General features: G+C 49.5%; 1 protein-coding gene across 1 annotated transcript in view; it reads right to left on the bottom strand.

Annotated features, from left to right (window-relative positions):
* Positions 1-22,138, bottom strand: part of LRP4 (low density lipoprotein receptor-related protein 4) — an 81,814-nt gene that overhangs the window by 22,291 nt on the left and 37,385 nt on the right. Inside the window, exons 5-26 of the mRNA XM_006896767.1 lie at positions 21,705-21,818; positions 21,278-21,394; positions 20,815-20,943; positions 20,445-20,564; positions 19,497-19,622; positions 18,847-18,972; positions 18,521-18,655; positions 18,041-18,166; positions 17,340-17,570; positions 14,860-15,016; positions 13,227-13,444; positions 12,894-13,070; positions 10,504-10,626; positions 8,439-8,647; positions 8,198-8,279; positions 7,158-7,263; positions 5,797-5,998; positions 4,057-4,246; positions 3,838-3,969; positions 1,918-2,058; positions 1,478-1,564; positions 1,201-1,372 (exon numbers count right to left, since the gene is read on the bottom strand). Of these exons, the coding sequence (XP_006896829.1) occupies positions 1,201-1,372; positions 1,478-1,564; positions 1,918-2,058; positions 3,838-3,969; positions 4,057-4,246; positions 5,797-5,998; positions 7,158-7,263; positions 8,198-8,279; positions 8,439-8,647; positions 10,504-10,626; positions 12,894-13,070; positions 13,227-13,444; positions 14,860-15,016; positions 17,340-17,570; positions 18,041-18,166; positions 18,521-18,655; positions 18,847-18,972; positions 19,497-19,622; positions 20,445-20,564; positions 20,815-20,943; positions 21,278-21,394; positions 21,705-21,818 (3,220 nt within the window). The remainder of the gene's footprint in view (positions 1-1,200; positions 1,373-1,477; positions 1,565-1,917; positions 2,059-3,837; positions 3,970-4,056; positions 4,247-5,796; positions 5,999-7,157; positions 7,264-8,197; positions 8,280-8,438; positions 8,648-10,503; positions 10,627-12,893; positions 13,071-13,226; positions 13,445-14,859; positions 15,017-17,339; positions 17,571-18,040; positions 18,167-18,520; positions 18,656-18,846; positions 18,973-19,496; positions 19,623-20,444; positions 20,565-20,814; positions 20,944-21,277; positions 21,395-21,704; positions 21,819-22,138) is intronic.

Below are 22,138 nucleotides of genomic sequence, written 5' to 3'. Positions count from 1 at the left end.
AGGAAAGGAGAAAGATCAGTTGTGAAATACAATATGTACGAACTTTATGAACTTTGTATGTAAACCAGTATAAATTTCCTTTTTTAAAAAAAAAACAACACAAAACCAACCAACCAACCAATCCTAAAAAAAACAAAACATTGTGCTCAGTATGTTAAATTAGCCACATTGATTTTCCTTATAGGAAATAGGCTCATATATAGAAAACAAAGATCATTAGGTTGTCAGGAATCGGAATAAGGGAAAAGGGAATTCGTTCTTGGACTCACTGAGTTTCTGTTGGTGGTAGAACAATTGGGAAGAGGATAGTGAGCATTGCTCAACACCATGAACATTTTTTGTACATGAAAAATTGTTGGAGTGACAAAATGTTTTGTGTTTTTATATAGATAAATTATATATGTAACATATATTATATATAAATTATATATTACATACAATATATATAAATTATATATAATTTGTTGTTGAGTACCATCAAGTCAGAACAGACCCATAGCTGATCCTCCCCTGTGGAGCAGCTGTTACAGCTGCTGGATTCGAACCATGTGCCTTAGGGATTGAGCACTGCTTCTCACCACTAGGTAACCACAGCTTTATATATATTTACCACAAAAAAAAGCCTTGGTGGCACAGTGGTTAAAAGCTTGGTATTACCTAAAGGTCAGTGGTTCATATCAGCCAGCTGCTCCACAGGAGAAAGATATGACCTGCGTCCATAAAAATTACAGCCTAGGAAATTTTATGGGTCAATCTTTGTCACGTGGACTCTCTATGAGTCAGACGGGACTCCATGGAACATAAATTAAGCTATAACTATAAGCAGGAATGGCATCCACTTCCTAAGTAACATGTCTCTGGAAACTCTATGAACTTTGATAAATGTCGATAGTTGTAGGTTTCAGGCCTTTTGCTCATAGGGTTGCTATGAGTCATGCTCGACTCGAAGGCAATAATAAAAAGGGTAGAGGAGTGGGCTTCAAGCGGTCTAGCTTCTAAAAGCTGAAGGAACTTGAATCTTGATGTTCTGACTCGAAGTCTCACTCTTTTAATCTCTACACTATTCTGTTACCCTGAAAGAGCTTAGTTCCTAAGGCATGGAAGTCACTTCAAGGAGCCTCCTGAAGCATGCTCACTTTTCATTTTCCACTCGCCACGCCAGTCCACGCTGCTGCCCACAGCCCCAGACCCGGCTCTCACCCCATCTCGTGGTACAGGACGATGGCCCGGGGGCTGTCCAGGTTCTGCCACACCAACACTTTGCGCATGGATCCGTCTAGGTTGCCCACTTCAATCCGATTGGTGCCCGTGTCTGTCCAGTAGACCTTCCGGCCAATGGCATCCACAGCAAGCCCATCTGTGGTTTGTAGCCCTACAGGGAGTCAAGAGAGCACACTGGCTCCTGCCTTAAAGCAGATGGGCCACTTCCCAGCTCTAGAGTCAGACAGGTGGTCCCCTGGCTGGGAGGAAGCCCCACCTGTGGTGATGATGTCCTCATGCTGTGAACCATCCAGACTCGCACGGCTGATCCTGTGGAGCGTGCTGTCAGACCAGTACACTTTTCCTGGGGAGGGAAGGCTTGGTTCAGGCAGGCTGGAGTCTCACTGCCCCAAAATGACAGTGCTGCCTCATGCCTTGACACCCCAGGGTACATCAGAAGACCTACGGCCCCTAGCAGAGGAGGTCAAGGTAAATGTAGAAATATCGTACCAGGAGCGGTCTTGGAGGAGAGGGAGAGGAGGGACTTAAAGCTATGTCTTTATAATTTTGAGATTATGCTAGAGAGATGGGACAGGGGACATGCCAGAGGACAAGAGTCTTATCAGGAGTGAGAGGTAAAAGAAAACAGTGGACTGTGGGTGCTGCTGTAGAGCAGGGCCAGATGGCCAGGTCGGGGGGAAGGAGGGAAGCACAGACCTTCCTGAGGATCCACTCCAATGGCGATGGTGTTCTTCATGGTAATGTTGATTGGCACCACCACGTCCGCAAAATAAGGGATGTCCAGGGAGACCATGCGGATGTCTATCCTCCTGGCGAAGATGAGGAAACTGTTCATGCCTGCGCAGGTGACGAGAGGGAGAGAGGACACTCACTCCAGCACAGCCATTGAGAGGAACGGGAGTCAGGGAAACGGAATTCCAGGCCTGGCTTTGCTAGTCTAGCAGTGTGACCCTGGGCAAGGGATGTGAATTATCCAAGCCGCAGGTTCCCTAACCATAGAGACAATAACAGGGCTATAGTAAGGACTAAAGAGATACCTAAAGCACTTAGCAGATACTGTAGGGGTTCAATAAACCATGGCTCTCCATTAATATTAGAGAAGCACCTCGCCTGAAGCCTCCTCTACTATGAATGAAGAGAGCTTTCATTATTGCTTTCACCCCAACAAAAAGAAAACAAAAATCTTCACAACATAATCATAAACAGAGAAGGTATTGACATTGTCAAAGATTTCCCTTTGCTTGACTCTCTAATAAATGTCCATGGAAAAAGCAGTCAAACCCTAAAATAGTATGTTATTACTCTGGGCAAATCGACTGCAACAGACCTCTTTAAAGTGCTAAACAGCAAGGATATCACTCTAAGGAGTAAGGTGCACCTGAGTCAAATCATGGTATTTTTCAATCACCTTAATTGCATGTGAAAGCTGGACAATGAATAAGGCAGATCAAAGAATTGACACTTTTGAATGACAGTATTGGCAAACAATATTGACTATGCCGTGGATTGTCCAAAGAATAAAGAAACCTGTCTTGGTAGATAGACAGTCCAATGATCTTTAGAAGGGAGGATGGCGAGATACTGTCTTGTGGACATGTTGTCAGGAGGGATTAGTCCTTGAAGAAGGAATATGTTTGGTAAAGCGGAGGGTCAGTGATAGAGGAACACTCCCAGGGTGATGGTCTGGCCCAGCGGCTGCAACAATGCGCTCAAACATAGTAACAAATCTATGATGGTGCCGACAGCACGGGATCAGGCAGCATTTCATTCTGTTCTACAAGGTCATCCCGGGCTGTAATCGGCCTGATGGCACCCAGCAACATGGCAACAAGGAACGAGGAGGCTCAGCATTTAGGAGGCAAAGCTCAGAGCACACACTCTATGTTCTTCCAGATCTTTCGGTGGATCAGGATCCAAAGTAGCTTACATGTAGTATCCCCCAGGGGATAACCTTGACTTCCAAACATCTGGGCAACTAGGTCTGCTTCTGGAACTTTCCGGCTAAGGCTGCCCCATGGGCTGTGCTGGCTGAGTGCTCACAAAGGTGCTACATTCAAGGAGAGTTCCGTGTACATCGCAGACCTTGTGCACTTTCACAATAAACAGAGACGTGTGTGAGAGCCGGGCTGCCTTGTTTTTCTGGGTCTTACAAATTTTCTGCAGTTAACAGGGGGCAGTCACCACTTCTCCATGGCTTTTTATTTAGTGGAAGATTGAGATTTCCCTCTCTGATAGGTTTCGCAACTGGCATGGGCTCTGGCTGCTGCAGGTGCCACTGTCCCAAATGTGGTCCAGATGGAAGTCAAGTGTCTGATTCTAGCTAAGTCAGCACACGTGATCCTTTCCCATCAGATGAAAGCAAAGCATTGTGAGAAGGGTGCACCTTTTTCTAATAAGCATGTAGTCACCACACGGACTAGCTGGAAGCTGCCTTTGAACGTGTTCACCTGTTCTCTTGCACCTGCCACTTTCCTCAAAGCTCTCAGTTTCTCTCCCAAGCCTCTACACATAGCAGAACCTACAAGCTTTCTCAATTCTTGCTATAACTCATCTGCCAGGAAGGATGAATCTCCTTCCTGGAGAGGCTGCGTCCAGGTCTCTGGCGCTGAGACTCACCTGGTGAACAGGTCTTGCCATCCGACAGGAGGTTGATGCCTGTGGGACAGGTACAGCTGAAGCCGCTGGGATTTGGGGACCGCAGACACAGGTGACTGCAGCCACCGTTCTCCAGTGCACAAGGTGTGGACACTAGGTAGGAGAGAGGAGGGCAGTTCATACAGAGAAGCAGGCATGGAAAGGCCCAGAGAAACTGGTGTTACACCAATGCCTGCTCACCTGGGGGCCGCCGGCGGTGAAAGACATGGATGTCCATGAGGTTCTCCAAGTTCTCCTGTAAGGTCTCCCGGTCCAGCCCGGTCAGCCGGTCAGCACTCTGTATGCTCTTGGTTTGCCAGTCGGTCCAATAGATCCGCTCCCCATAGAGAGTCAGCCCAAACGGATGGGGGAGCTGGCTTCCAATCAGGACCTGCCACGGCCCCAACATTCGTGTCATCCCCCCAAGGAGGTCCAACAGTGGCCAAGAGCTCAGAACGCAACCTCACCCCTGGCATCCACTGTGGGACCCCAAGCAAGTGCTGGTTGTGAGATCTCTCTGAGCCCCAATCTATCAATCTACAGTGGCGTCTAGCTCCGAGGGGCTGCGTGAGGATCGGCTGTGGCTTGTGTCATGCACATCGTCTCCGTGCATCTCCATAAACTGCTTCTCGTTGTTGTCAGGTTGTGAAGTGCTCTCTCAGCTTATGTATAACAGAACAAAACGCTGCCTGATGCTGTGGCAGCATCACAATCATTGCTGTGGGTGAGCCCACTGTGTCAGTCACAGATGGCTTAACAGTTACAAAAGGAAAAACAGTTGCTTTTCAGTGGAACTATCTTAATCCACAATGGAGTAAGTCCAGATCGTGGGCCTACTCTTAAGACACATTGAGAATTTACAACATGATTTCACTTAAGCAGAATTCCAGCCCAAACCATGGAATCTGAATCTCATCACAAAGAAGCATCAGATGAACCCACATTGAGGAACCTTCTATCAAAGAACTAGCCTTTATTGTGAAAATGAAAAGGTCAGGAAAGACAGGAAGTGCTTCTGGTCAGAACTTAAAGAGACATGATTACTTAAACAATGGGTGACCCTGAATTGAAGTCTGGGTCAATAAAGAAAAGAAAAGCTTTTAAAGGCATCCTGGAAGTGAGAATGAAAAATGGACTGTGCACTAGATAGCAATAATGTCTCAGCATTGAATTTCCTGATTTTTAGAATAGTACTTATAGTAGTTATGAAAGGCATTATGCTATTCTTCAGATATATGCATTGAAATGTCTGGAGGTCAAGGGGCAGGATGTCTCCAAATTAATCTCAGATGTCTCAGAAGAAGAATTTGCACATACACACAGAGAAGGAAGGAGAATGACAAAGCAAATGTTCTTTCCCCCATTCTTTCAACTTTCATGTCAATTTTAAATGAAAGCAAAAGAAATGGTAACAAAATCAAATGGCAAGGGTAGAAAGACGTACACAGTCGGTGACTGATCAGCCTCTGTCAGGATGGTTGTTGGAGGCCCTGGGTGGTGCTAACAGTTAGTGTGTTGCTAATGGTTAAGGCTGGATAGTTCAGTCCACTCAGAGGTGCCTCAGAAGAAAAGTCCTGGCAATCTACCTCCAAAACATCAGTTACTGAAAACTCTGTGGAACACAGGTCCATGAATACACACGGGGTTGCCAAGGGGTGGAATCAACTTGATGGCCGTTGGTTGACCACAATTGGCAGCTGTTGCTGGCTGTCAGGGAAGTCAGTGCATATACATTGTCAGCCCACGATCCACACAAATCCTGCTTCATTTTACCATCAACCAACCAGCAGAACCCTGAGGGCAGCCTCAGTTTCACAGAAACAACCATGCTGGTCCCGTAACTCCTGTGTCCCCTTTGTTCAAGCCAGTTTCCAGTCAGTGAGTGCTGCCCTGCCCGGAAGCTGACAGGGCTGTGGAAGGATGTCTCGGTGCCACCCTTACCTTCCTCTTGCTGCCATCCAGCCCTGCAAATTCAATTGTCTTCATGCCAGCATCAGCCCAGTACAGCCGCTGGGACCCGTAGTCAATGGCCAGTCCGTTAGGCCAAGTCAGGTTAGAAGAGATGATGACCTGGCGGCCCGAGGCATCCATGCCAGCTCGTTCAATCTTGGGACTTGAACCCCAGTCGGTCCAATACATGTACCTGGGCGCAGGTAAGGATGGTCTTATAAGTGCCCAGTTACTACCCAACGGGGATTCAGGGTACCCAGGGTATTAGGGTTTCTGCCTGCAATGGTGCCTCAGCCCCCAGCCTCAGCTTCTAGCCTCACCCCTGGCTTAATGCTCTCTTAGAAAGTTTTACATATCAATCAACTATCAAAACATTAACCCAGAGTCTTAATAAAGGCAGAGACCATTAGTGAAGGGGCGAGCTGTAGGTAAGGACTATGGGGGAATAAAGAAAAAGGACAAATGAAGACAGAAGTAAAAAATGCTCCCATGACTAGATTGGTTAACTGATTATTGCACAGGAAGTTGTGTTGGACCACTAACAGAAAGGTCAGCAGTTCAAGTTCACCAGCCACTCTGTGGAAGAAAAATGAGACAAACTGCTCCCAGTCAGGTGTTCAACCTCAGAAACACAATAGAGGGTCACTGGGAGTCAGAACTGACACAGCAACAACGAGTGTTTCATGTAACAACTAAGAAACAAGAAGTAGATCTACATCATAAAATAAAAACAAAACAAAAAAACACCAGAATCTATGTAGTAAAAATCAAATGAAAAATTAAAAAAATGTCTTTTTAAAAACCAAAACCACTTCTTTTACTCTTCAAGGAGAAAAGTGAATGGGAGGGTGGGGGCAGGGAGAAAAGTGCAACAATGAATGAGTGGAAACCCTAAGTCATTGTAAACTTTCATTACAATGAATAAACAACAAAAACAAAACAAAAAACACTATAAAAAAACTCAAACAAAACCCCAAACCACTCTCAATGGCAAATATACATACAACTGGGAGAAAAATCTACAAAGAATTTCCTGAACTGTTAACAGTGATTATCAAGGAAAAGTAAGATTATAGGAGACTTTTACTTTCACTAAATTTAAGGTCTGCTTTGTTTCGTTTTGTTTTTCCAATGAGTTCTTTTTGTAAGTAAATGAAATCCAAAGAAACAACAAAAAGTCGGGGTGAGGTGGCAATGGAAAGCTTCTTGGTCCATAGAGCAAACCAGATAGCAGTCTTCTGTGCTTCCTCGGAGTTGCCCTGGATCCGACCAGTGTCTTTTATTCCCAGGCTCCCCTCCTGCACACAGGTCTGGGGAGGGGTGGAGCTCACTGTGAGGGGACAGACACTTACCCACCCATGGGTTCCACCACTATGTCCCGGGGACGATCAAGGTTCTCCCAGATGAGCACCGTCCTCATGCTCCCATCTGTGTTGGCCACCTCAATCCGGTCTGTACCTACCGAAAAGCAGAGGCCAGACATGCTCGTCTCGTACCTTCACCCTTGTGCTCTTCGTGCCCAGCGCAGAGCCTGCATGGCGCAGTCGCTCAATGACGGCGGCACAAAGGATGGTTAGTAAACTGAACTGTCAGACGAAGCTTAAGGAGGTGAAGAGTCTCACCTCCTGGAAGTGTGAAGCTTTCTCGACCCAAGCAGCCAGCTCTGCCCTTGCACTGAAGGCACTGTTTTACAAACTGTAGGCTGCTTCAGAATCAGGAGGGTTTGTTAAAACACAGACTCCTGAACCTGCCTCCCCAAGATTCTGACTCAAAGGTCTATGGGGGACCCAGGAACTTGTACTGCTAACAAGTTTTTAGGTGATGCTGATTCAGCTGGTCAAGGGACCACACCTTGAGTTGTCGCTGTTAGGTGACGTCAAGTTGCCTATGACTTATAGCATGAACCCCAGCTCTGAGTCCTATCCTGCCCCATGCGCACCATCTCTATGTTTGACCCCACTGTTACAGGCGCCATGTCAACACCTCTTCGTCGCATTCTCTGACCCTACACCTTTCCCAGCACCAAGTCTTAGGCCTGACTTAAAGTGTTCCCTTGCTTCCCACAGCCATCTAATAGGAGATGCCCATTTTACCCAGCTAGTGAGGGAGAGAAGGCCACAGGGTTATAGGTTCCTTATCTGAAATGTTCCAAACCATCCCTAAAAATCGCTTATATAGCTGCCATGACTTGGTAAATGCCAACCCTCAAATGTGAGCTTCTCACTCCAGTTCTGCTGCAGCCCCACCACGTCAGACCTACCAATGGCTTCAAACCAAGACAGAGGCATCTAGGAAAAGCACTGGCCTCCTTCTACCTGAAGCCAAGACTTTAAGTAAAATGAATTCCAGAGAGCCAGGCATTAGTGATGTGGCCATGGCTGCCAGCACATACCTGCATCTGTCCAGTACAGCTTGTTGGTGACCCAATCGATGGCCAGACCTGCAGGGCTCTCCAAGCTGGTATCTACCACCACCTGGGCAGGAGACAAAGCTCTATTACCAACGAGACTTTATCTAAGCTCTGGCGCCCACACGCAGCCAATTCCAAGGTGGTAAAGAAAGGGAAAGGCATTATCCTCAAGAGGGCAGCTCTATCCTTCAGTGTCCACTCTCCCCACGGGGCTGGGCCCTACCTCCTGTCCTGTTCCATCCCACTTGGCCCTGCTGATGGTGTCAGTGCTGACATCTGTCCAGTACACGTGGTCATCCCGGGAGTCCCAGTCAAGGGCCACAGCACTGCGCACGTCAGCCAGTGGGATGACATCGTCGGACAGGTCCTCGGTGTCGAAGCTGATCCGACGGATGTCCATCCTTCGGGCAAAAAGCAGGAACTTGTCAAGACCTGATCAAAGGCCGAAAGGGGTCTTCTTTTAATCCTCTAAATCCAATAACAGTGACAGACACAGACGCTCACCTGCGTGACATCTGGTTCAATCACACTTCCTGGGCTTTGCTGCCCTCTGCCCCCGACTCGTCTCCCCTTGGGCCCACTCTGAGCATGGGGCTGCAGTGTCGGCTGAATCAGACTTTGGGATCGAATGGAAATGGGTTCTATCCAGAGCCCAGAAGAGCTTCCTATCAATTTTCATCTCAACTTCCCTTTCCTCTTCCTTCCTGGTTTTCCCCTTCTCCTCCAGTGTCCGGGCCAGGTCAGTGCCTCGTCCCCACCTCCAGTTACTTCTCCAGGACACAGCCACTGCACTCCATCAGCTACATCCTTTTATCTCACTCGGCTTCTCGATTTTGGCCAAAAATAACTACCAATTGTGTTCTTATTGCCTTATCTACCTTGCTCTGCTACCAATCCTTTGTCACACATGTTATTGTTCTCGTGCTTTATAGGAAGAATTGGGAGGCTAACAGAAGTTAAGAAACTTGTCCAGGATCACATGGTTACAAAGTAACAGACGAGCTGGGACTTGAACTCAGGTCTGTCTGACTTCAGAAATGTTAATTTTGACCTCTCACTTATCCAGCAGCTTACCAGTTTCTTCTCATCCCCTTGCCCTATGCTGGGTTGTCTGAATATTTCCTCAGTATGTTTTTGCCAGGAACAACACTTCCTGTGTAACTCTGTCAACTGTCTCCTTCCAACCTGTGTGAAACCCTTTAGGGGGAGCTCGAGGGACCTCACTCAGACAACACAGGAAGAGATGAGTACCAAAAAGTGCCAGGGGAAAATTCAGAGCAGGAAACTAGAACAAAATCAATCAAAATGTGTCGACTAATTACCGCCCCTGTTCCTCTGACTGCTTTTTTTGAACTTCGTCTTTCTGGAAAGAACCCAGATCTCAAGAGACCTTGATTTGAAGCAGACATAAGAGGTAACAGGTTTGGTGGGGTCGAGGGCAGCGGGGTGAGGTCCATCTGTTGGTGTGTGAGGAATTCCTCCACGCTCCTGGTTGGCCACACCACATGCCTGGACCGCTCCCTGGACTATTCCTAGGAAAAGCCACCTGCTACTCTGAGCTATGTAGAGTCACCCTATTAAGCCAGTTACCTGGCAGGAGACCGGAGGAGGCCAAAGAAGCAACTCCGGCAGAGACAAGGGCGCTGGCGTAGGAGACAGGGCATCCCAGTATCATTCACTTGTTAGAAACTTATCTAAGGCCTATGGGTATAGAAATGTTCCTAGGGGGTGCAAGTGGTTTAAAATGGACTGTTAACCTGAAGGTTGGCGGTCTGAATCCACCCAGTGACTCTGTGGGGGATGGAGGGGAAGCATGATGGTCCAGTGTGCCAAGTTTATAACCAAGAAACTCCTAGGAAGCAGCTCGATTCTGTCACATGGCATCCCCATGAGTTGACATCAACTCACTGCTAACAGGTTTCACACTTTTCTGCATACACAGGGCATCACCAGAGACCTCAATTTTGGTTTAGGGGCTAAACGTGAAAGATAAGAGACCACTCTCTGATTTCTAGAAGGTCCCAGTACCCTCTACAGACAAAGCAAGTGAAAGGAAACACAAGCTGACTGAAGACACACGTACTCAACTGAGTCATGATGCTGAGCTTTTGGTGACCAACGCTCAGCTTAGTCCTCCGCTTTGATAAAGGAGACCCCAAACTCTTCAATTCTTATGCTCTGGGGGTAACCTGAGCAGCCTGGGGTGTCTTCACCCCAAGCAAACCCGAAAATGCCTTCCTTCCGCCCTCCCACACAAGGCCCCTCCCTCGAGGCTGGTGCCCACTTACTCTGGGCACAGGCGTGGCTGCTGATTTTGCGGAAGCCGGTGGGGCAGGCACAGGTGTAGTTCTGGCCACTGGGCAGGCACAGGTGGGTGCAGCCTCCATTGTTGTCCCCACAGCGGTTTTTCCCTGCTCAGAAAGCCCAGAGCAGAAGGACCAAGTAAGACCAAAGTCTTACAAAGTTGGGCCTAAGCCTGAGGGTGAGGGGTTTAGCTAGGGCATGTCGTGGGTGTTGTGGGCCAGCGAGTCAGAACTGACACACCGCTAATCCTCCAGCAGGTTTTCAGAGGTAGAGTGCCTCTCCTGTGGAGCAGCTGGTGGTTCAAATGACGTGTCTTTGGGAATACAGCACAGCTTCTTACCACCAGGCCACCAGAGCTCCCTAGCTAAGGTATAAGCTCCCGGAAAAAAGAGCAATGGTGACACAGGGTGCTAACGGAAAGGTCGGTGGTCTGAAACCACCAGCTGTTCTGGGGGAGAAAGACGTGGCAAGTTGCTTCCGTAAGAATTACAACCTTGAAAACGGGACTGACACTGGGGTTGAGGGAAGACTGAGAAAGAAGGGATCAATAACATACACGGCATTGGAACAGATGAGGGAGAGAACTGTTTAAAAGGGATATACGATTAGGTATTATTGTCATGACAGGAGTCCCGAATGAAGGCTTCTCAGTGGAGCGGACTTGGCTGGAGGGATTGTATAACTGAAAGAATTTTCCTTCTACTTTTCAAAGAGAAGAGGGAAATGGGGGGTGGGAAGGGAGAAAAGTGCAACAATGAATGAATGGAAACCCCAAGTTTCTGTAAACTTTCATTAAAATTAATATATATTTAAAAAAAAAAGAAGGGCAGAGAGAAAGAGTGGAAAAAAAGGAATTACGACCTTGGGAACCCTATGAGATAGATTTACTCCATCCTCAGGATTTGCTGGGAGCTGGAATTGACCAGGTGGGAAAGGTTTTCATTTCAAGTTCCCTGAAGGCAGGAACCACAGTCTTGATATTTTTTTGTACAGTGAGTGCCTTACACACAGGAGGTGCCCTGTGAATGTTTGGATGGCTTAGCTGGGAACAATGAAGCTGAAAAAAATGAAGAGAATCTAAAGCTCTTATTAACAAAGATCAAAGACTATACAGTCTTTAACATAGATTCCACCTTGACATAAAGAAGACAGGAATCTTCACAACTGGTCCAACAAGCAACAGCAAGGGAAACAGAGAAAAGGCTGAAGTTGCCAAGGATTTAATTTTACTGGGTCCACAAGCAATGCCAATGGGAGTAGCAGTCTAGAAATTAAACAACATAGAACACTGGGCAAATCTACTGTAGGAGATTTCTAAAAGTGAGGACTGAGGTACATGTGGAGAGCTCTGGTGGCTTAGTGGGTAAGGCATTATGCAGCCAATCTAAAGGCAGGCAGTTTGAATCCACCAGCCATTCCATGGGAGAAGGGTGGGCAATCTCCTCCTGTGTGATTAACCGCCTGTGAAAACCCACTGGAGGGTCAGCTACAGGTCGGTTCTGACTCTGTGAGCAACAAAGTAAAACTGATCCAGATAATGATATTTTCAGTCTCTTCAGATACATATGAAAGCTGGACAATGAATTAACAATGAAAATGGATGCCTCTGAATTACGGTGCTACCGAAGAAAACAGAATATACTATGAACTTCCAGAAGAGTGCACAAATGTGCCTTCAAAAGTACTGTCCAAATGCTCTTTATTTTATTATTTTTGTGTATGTACCATCAAATCAGATCTGACCAGTACAGGAGGAGATTGTTCCTCCTTTTCCAGCAGAGCATCTGGTGGATTTGAACCACACACCTCTGAGATTGCAGTGCAGCTTCTTGCCACTAGGCCACCAGAGCATGCCCCAAATGCTCTTTAGAAGCAAGGATGTTGAAACTTCATCTCATATACTTTGGACATGCTCCTAGGAGGGACTAGTCCCTAGAGAAGGCCATGATGCTGGGTAGATGTCAGTGAAAAAGAGTCCATGGAGGAGATCCACAAAAGGATAGATTGACACCAGGGCTGTAACAATAAGTAAGCTCTGATTTGATCACTCTAGTGAGGCTGGCGCACGACTGGGCAGTGTTTTGTTCTGTTGTATATGGGGTCACTAGGGGTTGGAATTGACTCAATGGCACCTGTACAACAGTGAAGCCAAAAGAATCAAATCTTTCATTCACGTATTGATGTTGTTTTTTGTTTTTTTTTTCACGTATTGATGTTGTAATACTGTACATGTCCAGCAGAGGGGGGTGCCAGTCCATGTCAAAAGTGACATTTCTCACCAGCAGCAACTGACAGGTGCAGGGCAAGTTCTCAAGGGCCAAGAGGCCACATCATTTATGGGGCTACTCTGGCTCACCCAGTGGGCAGTGTTTACCTGGAGGCTGGCGCTGGGGGTGCAAGGTGTGGATATCCATGGGGAAGTGGAGTTTGTTGCGAATGATTTCTTGGTTCTTGCCGGTAAATTTGTTGGCACTATTGATGCTCTTGGTATGCCAGTCTGTCCAGTACAGGCTGTCTTCAAACACTGTGATGGCGAAGGGATGCGGGAGACCTAGGAAAGTCCAGAAAGACCTCAGCCAGGCATGGCTCACCTCAGCCCTGGGCTCAGGTCTGGTAGCTACATTCAAACCACTTTCTGACAAGGCTCCTGGGACAGGAAGGAGTCAAAGCAGACGAAAAGGGAAGACGAGCAGAAGAAATGCCTCACCCTGGCTAATGACAGCCTTGCGGTGACTCCCGTCCAGGTTGGCTCTCTCAATGACGTGGTGCTTAGCATCCACCCAGTACATACGGTGTCCAGCATAGTCGATAGTAAGGCCGTTGGGCCAGAAGAGATGAGTATCTGCAATGATGCGGCGCCCGGAGCCATCCATACTAGAGGCCTCTATGCGGGGTGTGTTGCCCCAGTCTGTCCAGTAGATGGTGCTAGAGAGCAAAGAAAGGAAACAGGCTGGTAGTTGAGGACAGACAACTGGGTTAGTAATCTGGTCCTTAATCTGTATAGCCCAAAGGATTCCAACTCATAGGAGATGGATTCTGCTTTGTCCTCCCAACCACTATGAGTTGACTCTGACTCCTTAAAGTGACTCTTTAAAATAGAGTCGAATTACCCAGTGTGTTTCCAAAATTGTGCACCTTTATGCAAATATCGTTGTTCCAGAGTGGCTGGTGGGTTCGAACCATGAACTTTTTAGCTAGCAGCTAGATGCATTAACTACTGCACCACCAGGGCTTTAAGTGTAATCCAAAGAGGGCTTTTTTTAAAAAAAAAAAAAGTTTTACTTTAAGGGTCTGTAGGCTGGATTTGTATTCATTTAACATTTTTTTTCTCTCTTTAGAAAGTATCTCCTATGGAAAGAGTATGTGGGTGATCCAAATAGTTAACGTGCTATGCTAACTGAAAGGTTGAAGGTTTGAGACCACCAAGGGACACCTCAGAAGAAAAATCTGGAAATCTACTTCTGAAAGAAGAATCCCTGAAAATGCCAGGGAGTACAGTTCTCCTGACGCCCGTGGGTTACCATGAGTCAGAGGCGACTGAATGGCCACTTCTCCCACGGGACACAGCAGCAGACAAACAAAAATCCCTCCCCTCGTGGAATGGACAAAATAAAACATAATGTTAGAATCGAGATTTTCTCCTTTGTCAAATCTCTACTCCTGTCTCTCTCTCCTCACACACGTATACACGGTGGGTCTAAAGTTGCCCCACAACTGTAGGATCTTTGCAAAGAGCCCTCCTGCCTTCAGTACAGTGTCACTGACTCCACCAGCAGCTCCAAAGGAGAATGAGGGGCAGGTTCCTCCCATGTGATTGACAGCTTCAGAAGACCAATGGAGGGTCAGCTATGAATCAGCTTCAACTTAACAGTGATGAGAGGAGAGCTCTGAGTCAGAACCATCTTGAGGGCAACGAGTTTGCTTCCACCACACACCACCCACCTGCCCCAATTGGCTGCATTGAATTTTTAAAAGCCAGAAGTTAAAGATTTCCATTTCAAGGGCCTTTTCCTTTAATAATAAAATTACTATTAATTTTTATTAATTAGCTCAACCTGGTGAGCTAATAATAAAAACACTAAACACCTGTAATTTATCTAATGTGCTATTATGTACCATTTAAGATGCATCATCTCTTTTCATCTTCACACAACTCTCAGGGAGGTATGATTTTTTATCATCAGTTTAGCAATAAATTAAGTGGAGGCATAGAGGGGTTAACTAACCATCCCATGGCCACACAGCCTGTTAGTTACTCGAGAGCCAGGACTCAGAGCCCTGGCACTGATCTAATCCCATGAGACTATGGGAGGGACATGGGAGTCTGGGGTGCCACTCACCCCTCCATGGGGTGCAAGGCGATGGCCCGGGGCTTCTCAAGGTTCTGCCAAAGCAGTACCTTCCGATGGGCCCCATCCAGGTTGGCCACCTCAATTCTGGAGGTCCCTGAGTCGGTCCAGTAGAGCTTGTCATGGACCCAGTCCACAGCGAGGCCCCCTAGTGGAAAGAAGAAGTGGTTGCGTGGTCAGGGATTGCGGTCCCCCCCAAACGCCCCCACCCGTGCAGTAAGAACAAACTTTGAGAGAAAACACTTTCTTAGCTCAGGACCTGGTGGGCAGGCCTTTGCATTTTAAAGTCTGTTGGGCCCTGACTAAGTCTCGTTTAAAGGTTCATTTGTGAAGCAGTTGGATTTTGGAGGGTAAGTTTTCTTGATTTAGTTGAAAGTTGGGTGTAAATATTGGGTTGTTTTTTGTTTTGTTAACAATCATACATAAACTGATTGGTTGCCTGGGTTTAGTCAACAGTCATGTATGGGCTGGAAGCCTCTTGTTTAAGTCACTCAGGACCTGGTGGGTGGGACTTTGTATTTAAAAGTCAGCTGTTAACTGTGTTTGGGAAAAACATTATTCTAAGTGGTATAGCACTTGTCTGTCAGTTTGCTGTACTGGATAACTTGGGGTTGCTGTGAGGCTGAACGTTGTAGCACTCGTGTGTCAGATACCATAATGATTACCCATGGTGGACAGGGTTTGGTAGAGCTCCCAGATTAAGGCAGGCTTGGAAGCAGGAGTGGCATCAACTCCTTAAAAAAACAGGTCTACTGTTGTAGAATGAGGCTGACATTGGGGTGGGGGTAAGACTGAGAAAAACTGGATAAATTATGTTTACTTCATTGAAGCTGATGAGGTAGAGAACAGTTTAAAATTAATATATTTTAGGGCATTATGATTCTCATAAGAGCCTGGAATGGGGGTTGCAGAGTGGAGTATACTTGCGGTGGGAGTGGGGATGTGTGGGTTGAGGGGGGGATTGTGACCAAATGAAGGAGTTTTTCTTTTGCTTTTAAAGGAGAGGAGTGAACTGGGGGTGGGGGTGAGGGTGAGTGGGTGGGAAGAAAAGAGCATCAATGAATGAATGGAATTCCAAAATCTCTGTAAATGTTCATTGAAATTAATTAAAACAAAAAAACAAACAAAAAAAAAACCACACCAAAACAGGCCCTTGGAAACTCTATGAACATTAGAGAAATTATAGAACAGGGTTCACATCTTTTGTTCACAGGGTCACTATGAGTCGCACTTGACTCAACAGCACTTAACAACAACAGTTAGGCACTGGTCTAACCATCTTACATGCACTAACTTACTTAATCCTCCATCAAGGCTCTAAGTAATGTAGGCTGCTCCCTACAAAGATGAGGAAACTGAGGCATGCCTCAGTTTCAGAGGTCAATTAACTGTCCAAGATCACACAGCTCCTTCCTCATAGCAACCATGTTCCTGCTTCCAGAATCTGCTGCCCTGTGTCAAGGCTTGTCAAACCTGCACAGGGACCTCAGAAGTCCCACCAACTGCAGGCTCAGAGCTGCTCTCTACCAAGTTGTAACCCACTTGGTGTAGCTCCAGGGGTGTAACCCAGAGGGAGCCGCACCGGTCGCCCACAGGCTCTGTCCCTCTGGTGTTTCTATCTCCCTTCAGCAGGGAAAAGGTGGACAGTCTCCTACCACGTGATCTACAGCCTCAGAAATCAGCTGAAGAGTCAGCAAGGAGTTGGTTCTGACTTGATGGCAACAAGTTCCATATTTAGTTCACTTCATCTCCTTGTAGAAAAGCTTAAGATTAGAAAGTGAACTGGTAGTGGGAAGGGGGCAGCTTTGGTTTTGAAATCTGTGGCTATTTTCAGTTCTAAGTGTCCCAGGTACCTCCTTCCATGCAATTAAAAAAAATTACTTTGGTATCCCACATGGCCAAGGGCTTGACTCTTATAGCCAAAGATTGGTAGTTCGAGCCTGCTTAGCGGCACTGTGAAATACAGGCCTGGCCATGTGCTTCTAAGAGCCCGCACAGCCTAGAAGCCCACTGGAGCGGTGCTGCTCTGCATATGCTGTCCTGATGTTACGTTACGGGTTGCCAAAAGTCGGGCTCAACTGGAAAACTAGCAACAGCATCTGTGGCACTCAGCATATTTGTGACGCTTAGCAATCAAAACAAAATCCAGAAATAAACTGGCTGATAGACAACAGTATCTGTCAACCATACATTCCGGATTTCAAATGATCACATTCACTAGAAGAGTCTCCTCAATCACGTGGATTAAGCTCAACAAACAGCAAACATTACAAGGCCGAACCTATGAAATTAGCATATGCTAATGGATGCTTGTCGCACTGGCACTGCATCCAAGGTTCCACCAGACGCACTGGCACTGCATCCAAGGTTCCACCAGAAGGAGAAATCTCATGCTGCTCCGGGTCTGCAAGCCCCAAGGGCTGCTCCCTCCACTGTGGCTTCTGCACTCCCTGTGGGTCCTCGTTCCCTACCTGGGCTCTCCAGTCCAGTAGACACCACCTCCTCCACGTTGCTGCCATTGAGGTTGGCCCGGAGGATCCGGTCCAGGGTGACGTCTGACCAGAAGACCAGCTCGCGCCGGTGATGGAAGTCAAGGGCGATGGCGTTCTCCAGGTTGTTGAGCAGAAGCGTGTACTCGGAGCGGTGCGGCAGCACCTGCCGGATGTCGATGCGATTGGCGAACAGTAGCACAGGCTCTGGCCCTGGGACACAGCACAGAAATGGGGCTCCACTGGGTTCCAGAGCTGCTCCTGGTGCCCATCAGCCTGCACCCGCAGCTCCTGGGGGCTCTAGGGTGTACCCCAAGCACTTAGTCTCAGGCTTAGAGGCGAAGGAGACCCTGGATGATACATCCCCCTCCATCCTCGGGTCTTTCTAGGGTGCCAGAGTGCAGCCTGCAACTCCATTTGCCTGAGATAGAAATAGCTCTTGGTGGTGCTCTGACTGCTAGCAGAAAGGTGGGTGGTTTGAAGCCATTGGGTGCTCCTTGGGAGACAGAAGGGGCTGTTTCCTTCTATAAAGATTTATAGTCTTAGAAACCCAATGGAGGGTCGCCATGAGTCAGAATTAGTTCAACATAGGTGGGTTTGGATTTTACAAACTCCTGAGCATAGGAGTACCTACCTGGTCAGCCCTCAGCCCTCCTGGCCCCATCAATGCCCACACCCCTTACCCAGGGCCTTGCAGCTGCGCCGGTCAGGCCGCAGTTCGTAGCCCGCTTCACACCAGCACAGGAAAGCGCCCTCGCTGTTGGTGCAGCCTTGGCTGCAATAGCCTTCCTCAGCACATTCGTTCACGTCTAGGAAGGCAGGGCCGTGTCAGAGATCCCTTCCGCCACCCTCCACCCCCCAACTCCCTGACTGGCTGCTTGGCTCCCCATCTACTTCCCAGGCCTAGCAGGAAGGCTGTACAACAAATGGCAAAGGGCTTTGGGCCTTGCAGACTCTCGGCTCTGCTATTCAACAGCTGTGTGACAGTCTGTGAGTTACTTAACCTCTCTGAGCTTCATGTTTGCCATCTGTGATATGGGAAGGACCACCCTCACCTCGTAGGGTGACTGTGATCGTAAATGAGGCCACATCTGCCCAATGGCTGCCTGTCTGCCGCTCCTGTCCTGCATCCCAGCCCTGTCCCAAGCAAGGCTCCAGCTCACCATGGCAAGTGTGCCCGTCCTCCATGAGCCGGTAGCCTGTGTGGCAGGTACACTGCACTGCCCCCCGCACCATCTGGCACTTCTGGGTGCAGCCACCGTTGTTAACATTGCAGTTCTCCTCACCCGTCCGGGGCCCTGTGCCAAGCAAGCCAGAGATGGGAGTTGAGCCCAGAATCCTCCTCCAGACCGCCAACTTGGCATTCCACCTGGACCACGAAGCGCGGCTCCCAGAGCAGCCAGAGTCCCTGGGGAGGATTGCCTTTGAGCTCCCTGGGTGGGGCTCAGCCACAAACCACGGCCCTGGCCCGCCCACCGAGGACACTCACGGCAGTTCTGCTGCGGGCTTTCATCGCTGTTGTCACCACAGTCATTGACGCCATTGCACAGCTTCCTCTGCCCAATGCAGCGCCCGTTCCAGCACAGGAACTGGTCTGAGGCGCACTGGGGGCTTCCTAGAAACGAAGGGAGGGCCAGTTGCAGGCAGGGCTTGGGTCAACAAAAGGATGGGAGCCTGTCATTTTCTAGGGCGAGCTGGAGACAGATGAAAGTCAAGGTGGGAGGGTTGGGGTCCAAGGCAGGAAGCAGCTCAGACAGGGCTGGCTGGATGTCTGCATTTGTTTTCTCCCCAGGACACCACAAAGGGGGTCACTGAGGGATGTGGGACGGAATGAGGAAGTGCCCGGATGTGCCCGGCTCTGGGTGTGTCTGGAGGAGCTGTGAGCTACACAGAGTGACTCCTGCTCACTAAGCTAGAGTGACAGGCACTGGCAGAAGATGAGCAGCATGTAACACTCATCACCACTGTGCTCCAGGCCCGAAGGCCGCAGGGCAATAGAGGCACCTGACTTTGACCTTGAGAAGGGCAGGAAAAGCTCAGCTCAGGCCCAAGATCTGAGAAAAGCACCAGCTCAGCCCAACTAGATAAACAGCATCCCGGCCCCGCACCTAGAGGCCCAGGAACCCTGGGAAACCCCACCTGTGTTCTCACAGTTCTCTTCATCGCTGTTGTCTGCACAGTCGTCCTCCCCGTCACAGCGCCAGGACAGACGGACGCAGCGGCCTGACCGACAGCGGAACTGCTCCGCTGTGCACATGGAGGTGGCTGGATGACGTGAAAGCCTAATGAAAGGCTGGCCGCACTTTAGCAGGAAACTCCACCCCGACACCCAGAGCCGACTTCACACGGTGCCCGAGCCCACGCCAGCCTCCCCGTTGCCACCCTCACTGCCGCCCCATCCAGCGTCTTTGTGGGAATCAGACAGAGGTGCTACTTCCTCAAAGGGCTTGGGAATCTCTGGGATCCATGCACGATAAGGAAGGACTTAGCTACTAAACCTAAAGATGAATGATTGGAATCCACTGGAATACCTCGGAAGAAAGGCCTGGCAACTCTAGGGAGGACAGCTTTACTCTGACAAATGGGATCCCCATGAGTCAGGAACAACTCACAGAGAATGGGACTGGCTTTTCCCCACAATACACACATACACTCACACACACACACACACACACACACACACACACACACACACACACTAATGTGCTGCCATCACCTTGAAAACTACCATGACGGATGTATAAGATGCACACCCTGACGGCACAGGGGTTAACCTGCCAGGCAGCTAACGGAAAAGTCAGTGTTTCCAGCTTCCTAGCTGTTCCATGTGGCAACCTGCTTCCATGAAGATTTACCGCCGCAGCAACCACTGGGATAGTTCTGCTCTGTTCTGTGGGGTCATTGTGAGTCTGAATGACATCAGAGGCACGGGGCTGGGATTTTAGTCTGAAATCATATGGTTTCCCTTTGGAGGCAGCAGTGTACACAGTGGCCCTGTCTACTGTCTTTACCCAGGGAGGCCTCTTAAGACTCCACAGCCCTTGTCCCTGACCCCAGCCCGGTCCTTCAGCAGCATCCCCTACTCACTGCAGTTGCGCTCATCAGACTGGTCATCACAGTCCGCGTCACCATCACAACGCCAGCCCGCATTGATGCACAGGCCGCTGTCACACATGAATTCCCCAGAGCGGCAGGGCTGGTGGGACGCTGGGGAGACACGGCAGACTCCTGTCTCTTGCCATTCTGTGCACCCAGCGTCCCCCGGCAAACCAGAAAGTCTCAGCCTTGGGACCCGGGCTCCCCACCTCCCTTTGCCCAGCAGGGAGCTGTCCCTGGGCATCAGAAGCACCTCCCCCAAGCTCCTGCCCTAGTTGGCACCTGTGCCCTTCCAGGGTGGAGCTCCTCCCAGCCTGGCCTCCCCTTCTCCCGCTGGCTGGCCACTGGCCAGGGCACTCACAGCAGTCAGACTCGTCCGACCAGTCTCCACAGTCATCGTCGCCGTCACAGTGGTAGATGTCGAGGATGCAGCGGCCATAGGCACACTGGAACTCCTCCAGGCTGCAGGGGGGCGCGGGCACTGCAGAGGCTGGAGGGGAGGCAGGGGCAGCAGGGGCAGACGCTCAGGCCCAGGTGGAGGAGAGGCCCTCCGCCTCCAGGAAGGGAAAAGATGCTTAGGTAGGGCACCTCTTTCTAGGGAAATACTACAGGTTTCTGTTGAGATGGCCACAGTCAGGTGGGCACACAGGAGACCGCTTTTCCTACCTGGGACACCTGGCTCTCCCCAAGCGGCACCTACAAGGAGCTGCTTCTTAGGGACCAGGCCTCCCTGTCCTCTGTGCCTGAACTCCTTGCCTTAGCCCTGCAGCCATGGCTGGAGCACTCTGCCCGCTCCCACCCCATGCCCCAGGAGGGTCACTTACGACAGCTCTCCTCATCAGAGCCGTCTTTGCAGTCCGTGTCACCATCGCAGTACCAGTGCTCAGCAATGCAGCTCCCATCACTGCAGCGGAACTCCTTGTCGGAGCATTTGCGCATGTCTGCGGGGGACACCAAGACAGCAGGAAACCCGGTCAGCATCTACCAAACTGCCCTAACACCCAGCCTCGCTGTCTCTGGGGTCTGGCCCAGCCCTTGTGCACAGTCTGCGCAGATTTCATGCAGACACTCCAGGAAACAAGGAGGCCCTAGAAAGATTGGGCCCCAGACTCGTGGTCCCTGGGAGGGGTCTAGACGGCCCTGCCCTCCTGTCTTCTTTCTGCTGTGCTAGTTCAAGGTCATTGCTGCGATCCTCTCCACCAGCAGGTCATCCACTGGCCATCAGGTCAGCGTCCAGGCAGCATCACTCACCACACTGCTCATCGCTGTTGTCACCACAGTCATTGTCACCATCGCAGTGCCACAGGCTCCGAATGCAGTAGCCGTTCTGGCAGGGGAACTCGTCCTCCTCACACTCCCTGGGAGCTGTGGGCACAGAGCAGACAGGCTGCTGCGGGTGGTGGGCTCCCCACAGAATGCGAGGGAGGTGCGGAGGAGCGGCCTGCATCTGTCTGCCTGCCCCACAGACAGCTGGAAACCCAAGGGCTGCCTCAGGCCAGGGCATGGTTTTCCTAAGGGAGGTGGTCCACCTGGCCCCTGCCCACACCACTCATCCCCACACCCGCACCACTCAAACCCACACCACTCACCCACACCAGTCACCCCCACACCCACACCATTCACCCCTACACAGCACTCACCCCCACACCACCCACACCACTCATCCTCACACACACACACCACTC

The sequence above is a fragment of the Elephantulus edwardii genome, unplaced genomic scaffold, assembly GCF_000299155.1.
Source record: "Elephantulus edwardii isolate Elephantulus edwardi_28Jun2011 unplaced genomic scaffold, EleEdw1.0 scaffold00189, whole genome shotgun sequence".
In the NCBI taxonomy this organism is placed as follows: Eukaryota; Metazoa; Chordata; class Mammalia; order Macroscelidea; family Macroscelididae; genus Elephantulus; species Elephantulus edwardii.
Note: the sequence above shows the minus strand (reverse complement) of the source record. Positions and strands in the feature narration are given on the sequence as shown.